Here is a 19,865-nt window from a genome sequence, read left to right as displayed (position 1 = left end):
AAATCCCTGGACAGTAGAGCTCAGCTTTAGAAGCACCTTGATGTATTTGATGCAAAACAATCCCATCTGCATTACACAGGATCATTGTCCCCGCATGGATGGTCTAGACCAGCCTCCAAGTGGTGGGGTTTTTTCCTTCCCTTACACTCCCCTCATATCTTTCCACCCACAGTGGGGGCAGTGCTGTCCTCCAGCCCACAGAATGCCCAAGGGAGGGACCCTAAAAGCCCACCGGTGAGACAGCCTGGTCCATGGGTGGCTCCCCAAGCAGCCAATTGCTCTCCCCTGGGGTGCAAGAGGGAAGGAAGCTAATCTCACAATTTGCCCGAAAAACATCCATCTGTCATCCCATTCTTCAGCCTTCATTTTATTTTTCCCAAATCAATTTCGGAAAGTCAAAATGACTGATAGCTTCATACCCTGGACAATCACTCTCCTTAGTAAATAACCCAGCATCAATGACAAAGAGCTCCCAGGGCAGTGGTGGCTACATGAACCCATACACATGGTAAAATTTCATAGAACTACACACACACACACACACACACACACACACACACGGAGGTGCATGGGAAAACTGGTGAAAAATTGCATAGGGTCTGTAGTTTAGTTACCAACATCAGTTTTCTGGTATCGCTAATGCACTCGGATCGTATCAGATTTATCATCGGGGAAGCTGGATGAAGAATACACAGGACTCTCTGTACTGTTCTTGCAACTTCTTGGGAGTCAAAAATTATTTAAAAAACCAAAGGTTTTAAAAATGCAAAAACAACAAAAAAAGTTAAATACTGAGATAAAAATAATCATTTTTTAAAAAGCTCCCAAGAGGAGACGCTGCCAACCCACCCCTTACCTGAGAACTGGGAATCAGCGCCTTCCACCAGTGTCCGCCTTTCACCAAGTCGACCTCGCACAAAGGCACGGCCACCTTGCCGATGACACAGTGGCGTGAGAACTTATCAAAGTCCAGCACGGTCAGCAGCAGGGTCCTCCTCTGCGCCTCCAGGAAGGGGATCTCAAAGGTGTAGCGCTCCTCGAACACGGGCTTCTGGGTCTTGCGTTTGACCCCAGTCTGCTTGGAGTTCTTCTGGTCTGGCAGGAGGCAGATCTTGACGTAGGGGTTGGAGTGCGCCATGTCCTGGCGCGTGCCGTCGTGGGAGATGGGAGGTGGCAGGTCCCTGGCCTCGATCACGCGCACCGTCAGGTGGTTGTGCAGAAGGTCGTACTGGGTGCTGAAGTGCAGCATGCCCAGCTGGTACTTGGACAGGATCTCTGCGTCCGTCAGAAAGTCCACGTCGTCGCTGTTGGAGCTGAGGGAGTACAGGTGGGGCTCGAACTTTCTGAAATAGTCATCCGGGGTATAGGTCCGTCTGAGCACCGAGGGCTGGATGGGCTCCTTCTTGGCACTGAGAACGCCGAACTCGATGGGTTTAATATCGATGAGTGGCGAGCTGGGTCGTCTGGACTCGAGACCTACACACCCATCAGAAATAACAATGAACACCACACCAAGTACTGGACCGGACCTGGGCCAATCTGTGAGACTGACGACATTTCCTGGATCCTCACACCTGTTCGCTCTGCTTCATAATGCTCTTTGCCAGGTGCTCTCCACTCCCGGAAATCCTCTTATTTACTCCATGGGAGGCAGCCTGGTGGTACAGCCATCCCCATCGCCATCATCACCGCAGCTAAGCGCCAGGTACTGCCCTAACTGCACTGCATATATCTAGTCATCTAGTCTTCACAAGGTATTAGCCAGGGACTGTTATCTCCACTTTACAGATGAGGAAACAGAAAGTTTAAGTCACTCACCAAAGGTCACACAACCTAGTAAGAGGAGGAGCCAGGAGTCAAGCCCCACCTGTCTGGCCCCAGAGTCTGGCTCTAACCATTACCCTATACTGCCTCCACTTTCACAGAGTAGGCTCTGGGGCCAGAGTGCCTGGGTCAAATTCCAACCCGGCTACTTCCCAGTGAGTGTGAATCTCTAGTAATGAGCCATGTGACTCCAGGCACACTTTACACACTCGGTTTTCCCATCTGAAACATGGAGTCAATCACAGCACCCATCTCAGGGACTGTGGTGAAGATTCACTGAGCAATGCACAGAGAGGGCTCAGCACAGAACATGCACATGGTTAAGAGGCACTAAATGGTAGCTATTGCCCATCTTCAAGGATCACATTCACACCTCGTCACTTACGGGGTACCTCTCCCCGGCAAGCAGCAGAGTTCACTGCTCCCAGGCTCATCATTCCAATCTCTGCTCATCCCTCTATTCTAGCAATGAGCCCATGGCATTCATTTTTCATTTTTCAAGCACTTAATTGAGGCATGATTGACATACAAAAACCTGTCTATATTTAATATAAAGAACTTGATGAGTTTGGAGATAAGTTTGTACCCATGAAACTGTCACCACAATCTATACCATAAACGTATCTATCATCTTCAAAAGTTTCCTCCTGCCTTCTTTATTTATTTAATTTTATGCGTGTGGTAAGAACATAAGATCTACCCTCTTTTTTAAGTATTCCATACAGTACTGTTAATTTTATGCACTCTGCTGGACAGTGAATCTCTAGAACTTACTCATCTGGCATAAGTGAAACCAACACCCGCCTGGTTCCAGCTCCCCCTGGTAACCATATTCTACTCTCTGGGCTTAGGAGTTTGATTATGAGATGCCTCGTATTAGTGGGACTGGTATTTGTCCTTTCATGGCATCTTGTTAATTGCCCAAAGCCTGTCTTGCTGGCTAAAATCATAAGCCTTTGCCGGTGCGTGGCTGCACTCTCTGATAAATATGTGCTAAATGCAGTCATCTCTGTATAGAGCTGGGCACGAGATTTAGGAATCATCTAGACTAGCGCCATCCAAGAGAAAATAAATGTGAGCCAGATACAGATGTTCCAGCCACAAAGGTAACTGAAAATTTTCTGGTAGCCACAATTTTTTAAAACTACAAAGAAAGAGGCGAAATTAATTTTAATGTTTTATTTAACCCAATATATCCAAAATATAATCATTTCAATATGCACTCAATATAAAAACATTTTAGTGAGACACTATAAATTCTCTTTTTCACACTGGCTTCAAAATCCACTGGGTATGTAACAGGTGCGGGGCATCTCAGCTCAGCCACATGGGTGGTGGCCGCTGTATGGCACAGCGTGGGGCAGGTCAGCCCTCTCATTCTACAGATGGAAAGACTGAGGCTACAGAAGCCCGACATCCCCTCCGTTTCACTATTTCAAGCCCTTGAACTTTACTTCCTTCTTCTTCCCCACCTCGTCCCGGGAAAGACCAGACATCAATCATTTCCAACTGAGTGGATTAGTTTCATGAATTTAAGCTTTTTCCCTGTTAAGTGAATTTCAGACATCAGCTGAATGAGACAGAGGAGACCCATTTGGGGAGTGACAGGAGATTGGGAGTCTCTGGGCTTTCTCCTCCACACCCAAATCATGCCATCTGGTCAAACACACAGGCTATACATCAGAGTGGACAAACTGAGTGGCCTGAGGGCCACATTCAACCCAGAGATACATTCTGTTTGGGTTTAAAAGTAAAGAAGTTTCATATAAAAACCCAGACTGCCAGTTTCTCTTTCCAAAGATCAGGCAATACAATCCCACATGGCAAGAGCTGAGTAGTAGCTGCCCCCATTCAATGAGACGTTAGCTTCCTAACTGGCCCCAATCGCCACCCTGCCCTAGTACAAGGCCAAGAGTCAGCTGCCATTTGTCACTGCATTAGGGTGACATTTATCTCTCTCCAACCCTCTGCACTCAGCCACTGACACAATCCATTTGGCCCCTGAAGTCACTTGAATTTGCAAGACCTGCTACGTAACACAGTAACTAACACTTGCCTTTTGGGGTCCGAAATGATATATGCTGACAATGTCATCAACTGAGGCAATTCAATGAAACTTGTGATCAATACTACAAAAATCAATCAAAATGATCGCTTCTTACTGAACCTGGAAGAAATCAGGTGCAATGCCCTCCTTTGTCACACTGCCATTATCTCTGTCATCTTGTCTCCTGGACTGTCACACCACTCCACCCCCTCCCCAGAGATGACCCTGTCCTGCACGTCTTTCCCGGGGATGCTCCTGAGTGTCTGGGAATGCCAGCTTTCTCCATTTGTCCTGGGGACCCAGATAGCGGGGGTGTACTTCACAGGACTCTGAGTGGCAGCTGAGCAGCAAGGCTTGCTCGAGCCAGGACCCTTGACTGTCACGGCAGAGACGCTTACTTGAAATCCTCCGGGTCAGGCTGTATGTAGACTTAGATGTGTCCGAGGATGAGCATCTCCGATCTGGGGAGTTGGTCCGCGGGGTCAGCGGGACATCACTGCCTGTGTGGACAGAGTCCCCGTCCTTGTCACTGTTCCGGCTGGTCAACCTGTAGGACAGAAGAGGTCTCAGTGATTGTCAGAGAATCCCCAGGGATTGGCATCTCTGTCCCGTGGGAGATAGACCCATGACGAAACTGCTCTCAGACCCAGTTTATGCAACTTGGAATAATGCAAATTTGAAATAAACTCTCAATAGCCGTTAACTCTCAATAACGTCTTACTTGTTGCACAAAATGTGAAATGATATAAATGAGTATTTCCCAATTTAGAACAATCTGCCAAGAATTTGCATAATTTCAAAGTTGAGGCTGGGGTGGGGGGAGGGATATGTAAACTTATTCGGGATATTGCCACACAGAGGGCGCCACTTTGACTAAACCAAGACAAGACCTGTCTGTCAATCTTCAGTCTGGAAGGGAGAATGTGGCTGTTTATAGGCATCAGAACTTCTGCAAGTGGCTTTTGGTAAGAAGTGTCCCGCTATTTCAACAGTCACTGTGTCTATAGCATCTTTAAAAAATATCCTATAACAATGTCACTCAAAGTTTCTTTGAATGGCAAGGCTACGGCTACAAAATGGCCCTGAGAATCAATGATTTAAGAGCAACATTTTGATGTGTAGAAACAGCTGCGAATTAGCAGCAGCCACAACTCAATGTGCTCCCAATAAGGATGAGAAATGCTGAAAAAATGGAAAGCGCTTCGGCGGGTGGCGGTACAAGGTAGTAATTAAGAGCTAGCTCAAGGCAAGTCCCTCCCTCTCTCTGTGCCTCCGTCTCCCCATCTGTAAAATGGGACTAATAATAGTACCTACCTTACCCAGTTGCTGTGAACACTGAGTTAACAATATAAAATGCTTAGAACAGTGGTTGGTATGTTGCAGGTAAGTGCTCAATACATTTTAATTGATGTTATTATAGCAGAGGTGGCTTTAAGATCCCCCAATACTCACACAGCTACTAAGGATGCTGGGAGGGGGAAGGAGCAGGGAGACAGCTTGCAAAGTGGCCATGAGATTGATGCTGCCGATAGCAAGCCCCTCAGCCATACCTTCAAGACTGCATCCCCCAACTTGACATTTAAACCTGAGGCGAAACTAGTCTTGAAAAATTCAACTTTCAAATTCTATAAGGTCTGCAGATGCAGCCTGGACATGACATGAGACTGATCTGATGTTCCTCCAAAGCTAGGGTCACAGCCAGGACGAATGGGCACGTTATGGGGTGAAACTCCCAGCCCTTGTTTGCCTCCTGCTCCTGGTCTGTAAAAGGAGAATGGAAGGGCTTCCCCGGTGGCGCAGTGGTTGAGAGTCCGCCTGCCAATGCAGGGGACACGGGTTCGTGCCCCGGTCCGGGAGGATCCCACATGCCGTGGAGTGGCTGGGCCCATGAGCCATGGTCGCTGGGCCTGCGCATCCGGAGACTGTGCTCCACAACGGGAGAGGCCACAACAGTGAGAGGCCACAACAGTGAGAGGCCTGCGTACCGCAAAAAAAAAAAAAAAAAATAGTACCAGGTGCTGAGCACCTACTATGTGCCAGGTACTGTGCTAAATGCTCTGTATGAACCATCATTTCATCCTTGAAACAATACAGGAGTTAGTCGTTATGAACCACCCCCACCCCCTTTACAGACAGGGAAATGGAGGCCCCAATCGGGTGGAGGGAGGGATGGAGAATTGACCTGCACCACTGTGAAATGGCAGAACCCCAGTGGAATGCAGCAGTACCAGACTCCGGATCACATGCCCCACGCTACAGAGCTGGGTATCCCCTGGGAGGCCTGTAAGAGCCCTGCACTTAGTAGGTACTCAACACATGCTTGTTGGACAAAGAAATAACCTAATTCACTCTTCAGTGAGGGTCTTTCTGGCACTGCCCCAAAAGGAGCCAGTCAGATTGTACCATTTTTCTGACCCTCACCAGCCCAGTCCAGCCCACCCCAGCCCAAGAAAGCTGGGGGACCCACGTGATGGAAGCATATGTGACAATTAATGGTGTGTCCCCCCAAATCACACACACAAAGGGCCAGCTCATCTGCCACATGCCACCCCACAGAGAGGCATGTTCTGTGGTTCTTGGTTCAAATGTCACAGTAGGAACAGCACTACAAGGCCTGTACACTTGACATTTCTACTCCCTGCCTGTTTGATAACATGCAACTGCCTGCTTGGTAAATAAACCTGAGGAAAGCACAAGCTGTAAATTCTCTTTTTGAAGGATTTAACCGACCTCCCCTTTACAGATTTCTCTTAATATTTTGCATGATATTGACAGTCAAAAATGTACCCAGGGGCCTCCCTGGTGGCGCAGTGGTTGAGAGTCTGCCTGCCGATGCAGGGGACACGGGTCCGTGCCCCGGTCCAGGAAGATCCCACATGCCGCGGAGCGGCTGGGCCCGTGAGCCATGGCCGCTGAGCCTGTGCATCCGGAGCCTGTGCTCCGCAACGGGAGAGGCCGCAGCAGTGAGAGGCCCACATACCGCAAAAAAAAAAAAAAAAAATGTACTCAATGTGCCCAGGATTCAAGGAAGACCTGGGTCATTTTAGGAAGCACGAAGGCCATATACAGCTGCTCAGACCGCACACTGCACTACTCTAGGTGGTCCCATTCATAATGACCACCACGTGAAGGGCACCTCCTGAAGCTGTGTGGTGTGTTGGCTCTGCTGGAAGGTTCCAGCCCACTTCTCTGCTTGTGGCATAACCAAAACAAGTGTCTTGGGCTTCCCTGGTGGCGCAGTGGTTGCGAGTCCGCCTGCCGATGCAGGGGACACGGGTTCGTGCCCCGGTCTGGGAAGATCCCACATGCCGTGGAGCGGCTGGGCCCGTGAGCCATGGCCACTGAGCCTGTGCGTCCGGAGCCTGTGCTCCGCAACGGGAGAGGCCACAACAGTGAGAGGCCTGCGTACCGCAAAAAAAAAAAAATGAGGCAGAGAAGAAAGAAAGCTTAAGAATGAGGCCAAAACAGAAGAAACATAAAGAGAGTGAGAGCACGTACATGCACGCCCATGACATCATTTGAGCCCCTGGATCCAGCTATGCCTGCAGTCATTCTCCCAGGATTTTTCCATAACAAAACTCTATGCAAGACCGTCATATGGGTGTGCAGGGTGTGAATACACAAACTGAACTTATATACCTGCTGTATCTCCTATACTAGAGTTTAAATCCCCTGAGCATGGGAACAGGACTCTATCTAGCCTTGTAGGGCAACCTCAAGAAAAAAACTATCAAAGAAACTGAGATTAACTTTTCAATAGCATGACTGGCACTTTCAGGACTCAATTTCTGCCTGCAGGTTAGTCAGTTGGTCAACAGCGATTTTTTGGAATGAACAAGATAGCCCTGCCATAGCAGAGCTGGAGTTCTTCTGAGCATGGCTTTAAAGACACCAGATGGGCTGAGCCAACCTCTGTCACTGGAAAATGGGAATGATCCCCTGATTAACGAGTTGGTTTCACCAAACATCTCAACTCTATACACACCTGCAGGATTCAGGCTACAACCTGTGAGTAATGGAAGGTTCCTTAACATTATCTTTATCAGTTTAAAGAATCTCTATCTGTACCTAATAATAATAGAGATGAATACTTACTATTGTGCTCAGCACGTTATGTGCATATCTCATTACTCTTTTTTTTTTTTTTTTTTTGGTACGCGGGCCTGTCACTGTTGTGGCCTCTCCCGTTGCGGAGCACAGGCTCCGGACGCGCAGGCTCAGCAGCCATGGCTCACGGGCCCAGCTGCTCCGCGGCACGTGGGATCCTCCCGGACCGGGGCACGAACCCGTGTTCCCTGCATCAGCAGGCGGACTCTCAACCACTGCGCCACCAGGGAAGCCCATCTCATTACTCTTAACAGCGACCCTATAAAGTAAGTTCTATTACTTTTCCTACTTTACAGATGGGGAGGCCCAGAATAGGGTAAAAAGAATCACTTAACGTCTATGATTACCAACAAGGTATCAAGCAGCCCTAGGTACTTTTCCATACACTAATTCATGCAATCACCACAACCACCCTATAAGATAAATACTATTCTTTTTATCATCCCCATTTGACAGATGGGAAGTCAAGGCATAGAGAGATCAAGCAACTTGCCCAAGGGGACAGAACTAGAAAAAAGTAGGAGAAACAGGATTTGGACTCACAGAGCCTGACACAGAGCCATTTTGCTATGGAAATATCTGATACTTGCTTCTAAGAAAATAAGAGGACTGAGGCATGACCCCGAACTTGGAGGCAAAGATGGGGCGCCAGAGGCTTCTGGAATCTTAGCCCAAGGATTTAGCTGAGACAGCAGTGGATCCCCACTGAGGCTCCAGCTGTGGGCCTTCACACTGTCTTCCCACCTCTCTGAGCCTCCCCTCCGTATCCTGGGAAGTGGCACTTGATGATTCCCAGGCCCTGGCCCTCTAGACTCAACCCAGACTCTCCGGCCACATTCCTCTCCCAGCCACAGAGAGGTGGACCAGACACGTGGCTGAGAAGCTTCAAAACTGCGTTCCCAAAATATCTGAGCGACTGGCAGATGGAGATGTTGTATGCAGGCGCGGGAGGAAAACGAATTGGAAATAAAACGAAAGATGCCAGAGAGAACATAAACAGCGAAGGAGGACACGATGGCGACTGGAGGTGCTTTTCTGCGTCCCTGTTTCTGAAGTTCCTGCTCAAACCAGCAGAGAGGCACTTGTTTGTTCATGCTATCCACACCAAATACTCACCGAGCATCTAGCATGAGCCAGGCACGTGCCAGGTGCTACGACAGTCTGTCATACTGACTTGGATTGAAACCTTTACAATTTGGACATCCCTTGAAGAATATAGACGCTCACAGATCTTTTTCTGCTTGGAACGACACTCAACGTGATTAAAAGTGCCCACATGCTTAGCATTACACAGTTCATATCTCAGAAGGCCCGATGTGAAACCAGCTAAACTGAAGCCCCACCCCCAGCTGGTCTCGCCAGCTTGCCAAACGCAATGAGGCACAGAGCACATCCCATCAGCCACTAAGAGGTCGATGAAAACTCAGCCTTTCCTGCTTTCATACCCCAAATCCTCCTTCCCGTGCCCCAAACCCCCTCGCAGAAACGGAGAAAAGGAAGGTCTTAAGATTGCTTTCCAGGAAGTTTGAAGCAGTTTTACTTACAGCCAGGGAGGAGTCTGGGCAGGGAAAGGTCCCAGAATTTCAACTTCATCCTCACTCGACTGGCAACAGCTGGATTCATAGCACTTCTGACAGCAGTGCCGGCAAGTCCATCTGCAGAGCAGCAGATCGGAGATTCTAGAAAGAAAACCCTGAGGCCATTGTGGGAGGTGGGTAGTGGAGAGGGGTAGAGGGGAGGTGGAAAGGGTGGAGAGGAAGAAGAGGAAAAACACCCAAAATTACAAGCAGCTGATCCCTGATGAGAAATAACGACATTCAGGAGGTCTGTCTCCGCCACTGATCACTTAGGACAAAATGTCTTCCATTTCTATTTACCAACTGCAGGCACAAAGATGGCAAACACCAACCGTCCGAGCCATTAATAGCGAGCAAAATATTTGCAGGTATTTTTTTTGTAGTTTATGTGACCGTCTTTCTTGACATGTGGGTGGTTTATTCAACATCATGAGGGCTATGCAATATGTTCTCAAAACACAATGAATATTACTTTGTCTTCTTGAAAGCTAAGCAAAAATATTTTTTAAAAAATAATCTCATTACATGAAAGTAAACAGAGATAATCAAATGGCATAAGTAGGGGGTGGGAAGGAAAACTTATCTCATCAACTAGTGTCTCTTCACCGGGATCTCCCTTCCGTAGAAGGGGATCGAAACTGTGCCGTTATCAACATCCGGTTGCTGTTTAATATTCAATATCCCCGCAGCCCCACATAAGGCTCCAAAATGACAAGCAAGCATTTCTTGATTAGAAGCCAGACCAAACAAATCACCGAATTAACTCACCTCGTTTAAAGGTTCCAACTGCCCTTTTAGAGATCCACGTGAAGCCAAGGGGCGCAGAGGGCGAAGGGGGCGACAGAGAGAGAGAGACAAGACCAGTTTAGCAATATTCCAGCAACCCCTTCCCCCCCCCCCAAAAAAAAAAAAAAAAAAAGCCCTGCTTCTTTCCACTTACCATCCTGGGAAGGGAGCTGACCTCCTAACAAGGTGTTGCTACCTTCAGGGTTGCTGGTAGCCTCCTGGCTAACCAACACCGAATAAATGGGAAACTTTAGCATTTCGATTTGATTTGCACCGTATGCTGTTATGAATCAGAGCGGGTGGATAGATAGTCATGCTATCCAATGCAGCCACACTTCAGGAGAGGAGTAAACCTTCCTATACAGAAATAGCCATGAAGCCAACCCAAAAGGACATGATTAGCTAACATGCAGGCAGGCACAGCGTGGATGTGACTTGGCTCCACCGCCCTCCCCGAGGCCCTACCTTCCAATTCTGCTCCAATGGTGGGGAGCTTCACATGACCACCCACAAATAGAGGGAGCCAAAGAAAAGAAAGCCATAGTCTGGTCCTCAGGGAAGAAGGGAGGGGCTCCCTCCCTTCTCCAGCCCCACCTCCACCCCCGTTTCTTCTCTCGGTTCGGTTCCGAAGGCACAGGCTCCCGCCACCCCCTTCTGGGAAAGAGTCTTAATGGCTTTCCAAACGGGCCAAGTAAACCAGGTAGGTTAGGAGGAGTCTCCCATAGAACTCAGAACTTTGAGTCAAGAGGGAGAAAGTTAACTGTCTTTTTCAATTCTCTTGCAAGGAGGAGAAACTCTTAATTCGGTACCATTGTATGTGACATTTTTCTAACAGTTGCAAATCCCATCCCCGCCTTCCTTTTTAAACAGAGAGCAGATCCCAGCTCAGAGCCTTGGAGACAGCCTACCCATCTAGAATCCAAGAATGTGGCATTATTCTCATTGTTTTCCTGTTGCCTTCTGTTTATATCACGTGACCCTGGTTTTCTATTATGGTAATAACATAAAGATTCCTTTTCATACTATTTTTTAAAGTTAAAATAAAGTGCAAGTCTATTTATAGAAAAAAAATGAAGTGAATAACAGCACAGGTGGTTCGCAGCTCATGAAAAACTCAAAATCCTTGAAGTGATAAGCGATTTACTGCAGCTCGGGAAACGGAGTCTCCGGCACTAATCACACGGAGGGGGGTGAGGGGGAGCTTACGAAACTGAGTGAAGAAGCACTAGTCCTGGCCTCACCAGTGGCCAGTCATGTGACTTGGGCAAGTAGGGGTGGCAGGGGGGGCACTCTGAGCCTCAGTTAACCTCTTTTCTTTAGTGGAAGGGCTAAGCTAGGACACTATGAAAATGCTTTGTCCTGCCCAGCTGCACAATATCTGAACCCTTTCTGTGGCTTATGAGAACCAGACGGTTTGTCAAGTCCAGTTGGAACCTGCTAGGCACCGGGGACTGTCCTGGCCAATACAGCGGTGAGGTGAACAATGCAGCAAAAAGCTATGCCCTCGTGGGGCTTACATGAGAAAGTGCTTTAAAATGCTTATGGTAAAGTGCAAGGATAAAGTGATGCTTTTTCACAACAATCCAGGCTCACAGGGCAGTGTTTCTTGGGTATGTAGTGATCCAAAGAGAACCATTTCTAAAACCATGATGAATGAGCAGAGGCAAGGCCACCTCAGGGGCCCCAGTGAGGTACAACCACGCAGCTTTCTCAAGGCCCAGGTGCAAGGTGACTATCAGGGTGGCAAAGAGAAACCAAGGAAGATGAAGAAAGAGGAAAGGGAAGATGCTCTGAGGCTCCCAGGCATGCCGAGTCTTTGAGGCTCCGTTTCATGTGTTTGACCCAATGGAGGAGAACTGATCCGAGCCAGAAAAAAAAGGAGGAAGGAGGAGAACCCAGATATTCTAGAACAGGGGGTGCAAGCTATGGCTAGCAGACCAAATCCAGCCTGCAGCCTGTTTTTCTATGGCCCTCCAGCTAAGAATGGTTTGTATATTTTTATTTGGTTGAAAAAGAAATTTAAAGATTAATACTTCTTGGCTCATACAAAGTATATGAAATTCAGTTTCAGTGTCCACAGACTTTTATTTAAACATAGCCATGCCCATTAATTTACTACTGTCTACGGCCGCTTAGTGCCAGAGTCAAGAGGCTGTGACACAGACCACGCAGCCCTCCAAGAAAAAAGAAGTATTTACTATCCAGCCCTTTACAGAAAAAGTTTAACACCTTGTTCTAGGAGGAAAGTCAACATCACCGGGCCATCCTCATACCAGATGCTTAACAAATCCCCCACCGATCTCCACCAGCCCCCCCTTTAGGCCTCACCACCACCCCTAAGCTCCTGTATGGCCTGGGGCAAGTCACTTAATTGCTCTGTGCTTGAAGGCAGTCATTAAGACCCGTAGAAGCCGGTTCTAACATTGTTCCTTTCTCACTGCACTGTGCATTCTGAGGGGCAGGGACCTGCTGCTTTCTCAGCTGTGTCCCCACTGCCCATACATAGTAGGTGATCAGCCAAGTGTCTGTTGAGCAACTGTCGAACAGCGCCCCTCCCGACAACATCCACACAGTAGGTGAACAGTAAACGTGACCTTCACTGAACTTGAAAAGATGACCTAGGGATTCCATAAAAGAGAAGTCAATGGAGCGAATCTAAGCCAGGAGAGGGAGGTGGAGGCTATGGTCTAGGTGGCAGAGCAGGGCTCCTGGCCGGTGGAAGAGTCTAAGGACATGATGAGGGGGTGCGTGAGCCAACGGGGGACGAGGGGACCAGCAGCAACCCCAGCTGTAGCCGAGGGGAGATGTGAGCCCAGATGCACCCTGACTGTGGGAGCCTGGGGGCTTCTCTGCCAGGCTGAGAGGAGCCAACCCCAGAAGCAAGCAGCTCAGCGGGTCTGACTGCATGACCTTGGCGCTGACCCGTCGCCACCTCCCCGCCATGTATTGAGAAGAAAGGTCTTTCAGTCAAGCAGCGCCCCTCACCCCCCGCAAAGAAGGTGCTTGTAAATTATTTCAGCCTAAGGATTCTTGGGGGGTAGCCCCAAGATGATGGTGGTCCACCACTCCCAGACCCCAATGCAATGGCCCAAAGTAATCGGCTGCCCCCCAACACCACCAGCGCGCCTCTGGTGGGTCCCCCACCGCTCAACACCCAGTGCCCGGGAGAGACGACGTCCTTGTCCCTCCTGGCCGGAACAGGCTCCCTCCGCCGGCCAATTAGCCGGAGCCGTCACCAAGGCAACGGCAGCTGGCGGGCCGGGCGGCTGGCGCGCCCCGGGCCGCCCTGCCCGCGGCCCCTCCCCTGGGGAGGGGTGCAAGAGGGAGGAGGTGGGGGAAGGGAGAAGAAAAGTCCGCCCCACCCCCATTCCTTCCCCAGGAGGCGAGGGCGCGCGTGAGGAGTCCGCTTAGGGCTCTTGGTCCTGGGGTGCGGGGGTCCCCAGCCTCTTCTCCTGGGGCGCACCCCCCACTGCTGCACAGGTAGCCTGTGCTCAGACACCCTTTTTCTCCAGGCAAGTTTGTGGCAGCGCAGCCGTCTGCCCTCCCTCCCGCGCGCTCACAGTCGCAGGGGGCGCGGCACCCCTCACCCACACCGCGGACCTGGCCCCCCGGCCTCAGCCCTACCTGAATGTACGCCATTTTCGCCCGCGCGCACTCACTCCGGCCCGGGCATGGCGCCGCCACGGCCACTTTGCCCTCGCCAACCCGAGAGAGGGGAGAAAGCAAAGGGGGAAAGAAAGAAAAAGGCAGCCGGGTGGCCCCAGACGTGACTGGCGTGGCTGATGAGCGGCTCCCGCCCCTCCGTCGGCCGCCCCGTCCTTGCCTTCCCCTGCGTTCCGGCTCCCGGAGTCGGGGCCGCCTCCCAGGTTGGGAGAGCTCGGGCGCCCAGGGCCTCCGCCTCGGCCTCCCTCGCTGTCCCGCGCTCCCCGCGAGGCGCTCCCCAGGCTTGCTTAAGGCCGGGGCGCCTGGGGAGGGAGCCCGGGGCAGCCACGGAGACTGCAGCGACCCCTGCGCGGGCGGGGCCGGAGACGCTGGGGCCCGTGCGCGCCGGAGGCGGGGGAGGGGACCGCGATGGGGAACGGGGTGGGAGGGGGCGGTGCGCGGGTCAGCCCATCCGGTCGGCACCGAGGCTGGCACCTACGAAGAGCAGGGCCTCCAAGGCAGCCGTGAAGCCGAAGGGGCACGGTCCAGCCCACCTTGTAGTCTGGAGCTGGGAGAGTCCTCCCCATCCGGCCCTCTCCCAGACCAGGTTGGAAAAACTTTATTCCCGCCCCCACCCCGACGCGCCTAGAACTGTTGCGGTGAGGAACGCAAAGCCCAAACGAATGGGAGCCTCAAGTTAAGGTGGGGCCTTGGGCTCCCCGAGGGAGATACAGCGGCCAGAGTGGCAGGGGCGCGCGGAGAGATCGGTGCGTCCTTTTACCCTAAACCTGCCGGACTTGCGCCCCGGGCGCAACAGGTCTGGCGCGGGACGGCCCAGCAGCGCCACCCAGCGTCGCGCCCAGCGTCCTGCGTCTCTGCCCGTTCGAAGCTCCACGCCAGCGAGCGTGCGCCCCCGGGCGTATCCACCCGCCAGCCTGCCAGCCCTCGTGGCTGGGACGCTCTGGGCATGGAGGCCTCCTCCAAACCGGTCCTCCCACCCCAAGGCCGCAGAGCTGGGGCTGGGTCTCCACTGAGGGATATGAGGTGGAACACTGCCCTTCGCCGGTTCTCTTTTTAAAATGCCCAGCCATCTCCAGTTGCCAGTCACCTCCAGTTGCCAGTCACCAGTTTACCCGCTTTTTAAATCTCCCACTGCCTCTGTCTTTTCATCAGTAAAAATAGCATAAAATCTCTGCCCTGCCTTTCCTCCAGGGCTGTCTTGTGGGAGTAAATGAGAAAATTAATGCGGAAGTTATAAACAAAAGGTGTAACATACATATGTGTAAATATTTTGTGTAAATATCTAGCATACATATACATTTCTAAGTATGATGTACTATTTCATTTGTAGCACATGGCATGTAACACATGTTGAGCGATTATAATTCCGCAGGCACCGTGCTCAACCCTTCACAAGCATTTCATCTTGTCCTCCTCTGCCTTGCGTACTCCTGTACATCGAGCAGAGTGCTTGACTCCTCTTAACTTTTTGAGGGAGCTGCTGCAACTATCCCCAGTTTACGGGTGGGGAAACTGAGGTGCACAGAGGTAAAGCCACTCTACCAAGTCATGACAGCTGCCAGTTGGTCACACTGGCATTTGAACCCACATGGTCTGTACTTCTAACAACTTCATGGTATGTATCCACAATGTTTCTTTAACACTGATGGGAAGTGTGCTTGTTCGGGAGTGGGCTTCACAGAGGAGGGGTGCCCACTGGGATAGGTGCTCCTTGAGGGGACTTGAGGGAGGTGGAGGGGTTAGCCAGGTGTTCTCATGAGGAATAGCTAAGCTTTTTGAGGCTGTGCCAGGCAGGGCTTTAAACCTTTTAAAACCTTTTACATCAAATTCAATCTTTTAATTCTCTGATATGCTTGAGGTGGGCACTATTACTGTCCCACTTTTCAAATGAGAAAAAACGGAGGCACAAAGCAGTGAAGTTGCCCAGGGGCTATCTATACAGCGTCGAGGAGCTGGAATTCAAACCTAGACCCCTGAAACGGAAATCCTTCCCTAGCCACTGCCCCACATTGCCGCATAGTGCCGGATATTGGGTGGAGGGGGATGAAATCCTTAGGGTTAGTTTGGTACCTTAATCGGTAAAGACTTAAAACTGTCTCAGAATACCAAGCACCCCTCCTCCAATGAAGGGGGTTATTTTAAATGGGGATAACAGAACCTACCTCTGGGATTATCAAATACTTTCATGTATGTCAAGCACCGGCATGCGATGGGCACTTAATAAATGCTTGTTGAATGAACAAATGGATGGTATCAATAGCTGATATGGGTGCCTCCAACTCTTGAGTCATTATTATGATCGAGGGCTGATCCCTTCACGTGCATCCTTGTGTAATCCTCACCAGAGCCCTGCAAAGTGGGTACTGTCATCGTCCCATATTACAGGCGAGGAAGCTGAAGATCTGAAAGGGGAAGGGAGTTGCCCAAGGTAAACAGGTGAGAAGTGACAGAGACAGGAGAAAAATGCAGATCTGGTTAGCTGTAAAGCCCATTTCTTTAGGGCTGCACCATCCTGCCTCCAATGAAAGAAGGAACAAGAAATCGGTCCTAAGTCATTCATCAGGGGAATGTCACTTCAGGGTCCCCGGCTCTATGAGCCTCTACCTGCCCAACAGGGGACCTGCGGTCCAGCTTTGAGGTGAAACCTGGACTCAGACCAAGGCTGTGCCTGGTTGGATAAGGCAGCTGGTACCTTCACGGGTCTCGGCGGAGAGGCCCCCAGGCCAATACACTGACAAATTCATGGAATTGCATGTAACCTGTGGTGTGATAAAGGGAGACCCAGGGGGCTGTCGGGGTACTGAGGAGGGGCCCTAACCTAGTGTGGTGAGGGTCAGAGAAGGCTTCCTGAGGGGTGACCTTAAGCTGAGTCCCAAAGAACCGAGATGGGGAGATTATTCTAGAGCCCAGTGGTGCTTAATTGGGGTGGAGGAGTCCATGAATTTGGAAAGGCATAAAGTTACATCTCCATGGTCACTGACCTGGGACTTTGTCACCAGTAGAAATCACATATATTCCTATCACATCACAGTTGTTGCTTATAACTTGACTTTTCATTGACACTCTTTACTGTTTGAAAATTACAGCAGTTATTAGGCCTCCACACTAGGTCTTTCTATTTAATGCATTATTGAAGAAGCACATGCATTACCATAGTTAAATTTAAATTGGTTTTAATATTTTGATAAAGGTATATCAATATATTATAATTTCATTATAATTCCATGTATCCTGCTCTATGATTGAAAAGACATTATTTTGAGGTGGGGTCTATAGGCTTCCACAGACTGGCAGAGCGGTCCATGGCAGAGAAAGGATTAAGAACCCCTGGAGGTCGCATGTACATTAGCTTAGAGGTGAGAGTGGGAACTCCAAGTAGCTCTCTAGCTGAAGTGAGGGGAGGGTGGTACCAGCTGAAATTCAACAGGTAGGAGGGACCAGGGGCCAGGTAGTCTGGCAGCCTTGTGAGTTACCCCATAGAAGAGCAGGAAGGGTCAGGCTGAGACAGATTTCTGGCGTGTGTGTGTGTGTGTGTGTGTGTCTGTCTGTCTGTCTGTCTGTCTGTGTACCTGTGAGCACCGAGTAGACAAGCCTGAAGGCAGGGAGGCTGTTGCAGCAATCTGGGTAAGAAGCAGTGTGAGTCTGAACCAAGGTCATGGCAATGAATCAGTGGCCGAAACTGAATAAGCAGTGATGAGGTGTGGAAGGCAGGGGAGGCTGGAGGAGGGTAGGTTTGCTGGGGGAGGAATTGGGGTTTTATGTTTGGTTATGTTGAACCTCAGATGTGTATTGTCTAGGGTTCCTGAAAGAAACCCAGTTCAATCCAGCTTGAGCGAAAAAGAGCTGATGGGCTTATTAACTTGGAAGGCCAAGGGCAAATCCTACAGAGATGTCTGGATTTAGGGATGCGGTGAAGTCATGAGGACTCACTCTCTCTCCGTACCTTCTCTCTGAACACTGGATTATTTTTCCCCCTGGAGTAAGTTTGCTTCACATGGCAGAAAAATGGTCACTAGTGCCCTAAGCTTATATTTTAACAGTTTATGCTCCAAAAGGAAGAGAGGCTTTGTGTGAAATCTTAGGGAAAAACTCTAAATGGTCCTGCTTAGGTCACATGCCTACCTCTGGACCAGGCAGCGTTTCCAGAGGACCCAGCACTCTGCTTGAGTCAGCCTGGACCAGGTGACCAGACATATGTGGGTATCATTAGCCATGACCCCATAAGGACCCAGAGAGGGGCAGGAGGGGTTCTGTAAGAGACTACAGGAGACAAAAATGCGCACAATGATACGGCAGTGGAACATCCAAGTGTAGATGCCCAATGGGCAGTTTCGATGGTTCCAGAGTTCAGCCCCTCCTAATGCAGAAAGACACTCAGAGTTGAAGATCAGGACATGAGGCTTCAGTCACCTCCTGGTGGCACTCCCAGGCTCATCTCAGTCTACAGGGTCTACAAGGAACCTGGCCTCTCACATTCTCCCCTCAGAGACCCAGCCCTGGATGGCAGACACAGGCACATAATAATGGTTTTCTCTTCAGCATCCTTAAGAAGGTAGTTGGAGTTGGCACTGCAAACCACAGACCCCACGATACCTATTATAACTAAAAAGCACCAGAACAGCAAAAGCAGTCACTGGCATCCATATGGGCAACACACATTCTGGTTAGGTGACTTTCTATTTCTGCCATACAGGCTGACGGCATTGTCTCCCAAGTCAATTTTAATTATACAGCTTCCAGAACATGCCATTTAGCTCCTGTTTTAGCTGTGCCTGTAACCCTGGGCAGTGTTTCTGAACACCACAGAAGTAAGAAGGCTCCAGGCTAATTAAATAGCTGGTCTGGAAATAGGAAAGGCGGCCCCAGGGCTGACATAACAGAGCAACCCTCTGAGTGACCCTGCATTGGAGCCAGACCCCTTTCATCTCCATCCTCACCAGGGGTAGTGTGGTTTGATAGCTTCAAGTCCAACCTCACCTACATAGTAACTGTGTGGCCTCAGGCAAGCCATTTAATCCTGGGAACCTCAGTTTTCCTCACCTACAGAAAGGGTATAATGCTTTCCTCCCAGGGCAGGTGTGAGATGGGGCCAATGAGAAAAATGCATGTGAAACACCAGCTCATAGTTCAAAACTAGTGGCTTCTTTCCCCCATAGCATACATTTAATCTGCAGCCACGGTGCCTCTTTCCCTATTTTACAGTTGGAAGGGAAGAGTATGTCGTGGGGAGGAAGGGATAATGTGGAGGTTAAAATCCTGACCTCTGGGCTTCCCTGGTGGCGCAGTGGTTGAGAGTCCGCCTGCCAATGCAGGGGACACGGGTTCGTGCCCTGGTCCGGGAAGATCCCAAATACCGTGGAGCGGCTGGGCCCGTGAGCCATGGCCGCTGAGCCTGCGCGTCCAGAGCCTGTGCTCCGCAACGGGAGAGGCCACAACAGTGAGAGGCCCGCGTACCGCAAAAAAAAAAAAAAAAAAAAAAAAAATCCTGACCTCCGGAGTGAGCTGGGCCGGGGTCTAAATCGTACCACCTGCCACTTAGAAGCTGTGTGACTTCACACCTGTCTCTCTGTGCGCCTCACCTCCCTCCTCCATGAATGGGATGCTAACAGCCACTATTTCATGGGAATGAGGATTCATCCCTTAGCACAGTGCCTGCCACCAAGGAGGGTCTCAAGAAATGCTAGCTATTACTATTTTTTATTTTCAAAATATATACACACTACACAGACAAGTCACTATTTTTACTAGTCGCTGTACTAGATGCTTTGTTTACCCTGAACCATTGTCCTTTTCTGTTCATGGCCAAAAAGGAGAAGAAGGAGAGCTGTATTACACACTAGGACATTCGTTCTCAAACCTGA

The 19,865-nt window shown here is 50.1% G+C and overlaps 1 protein-coding gene across 1 annotated transcript in view; it reads right to left on the bottom strand.

Moving 5' to 3' along the window:
* The window catches only part of SYT17 (synaptotagmin 17), an 80,180-nt gene extending 66,200 nt beyond the window's left edge, over nucleotides 1-13,980 (bottom strand). Inside the window, exons 1-5 of the mRNA XM_060078568.1 lie at nucleotides 13,966-13,980; nucleotides 10,324-10,341; nucleotides 9,523-9,671; nucleotides 4,270-4,418; nucleotides 857-1,476 (exon numbers count right to left, since the gene is read on the bottom strand). Of these exons, the coding sequence (XP_059934551.1) occupies nucleotides 857-1,476; nucleotides 4,270-4,418; nucleotides 9,523-9,671; nucleotides 10,324-10,341; nucleotides 13,966-13,980 (951 nt within the window). The remainder of the gene's footprint in view (nucleotides 1-856; nucleotides 1,477-4,269; nucleotides 4,419-9,522; nucleotides 9,672-10,323; nucleotides 10,342-13,965) is intronic.
* Nucleotides 13,981-19,865: the final 5,885 nt, after the last annotated feature.

This window comes from Mesoplodon densirostris, chromosome 16 (genome assembly GCF_025265405.1).
Source record: "Mesoplodon densirostris isolate mMesDen1 chromosome 16, mMesDen1 primary haplotype, whole genome shotgun sequence".
In the NCBI taxonomy this organism is placed as follows: domain Eukaryota; kingdom Metazoa; phylum Chordata; class Mammalia; order Artiodactyla; family Ziphiidae; genus Mesoplodon; species Mesoplodon densirostris.
This window is presented reverse-complemented; position numbering and strand designations above follow the sequence as displayed.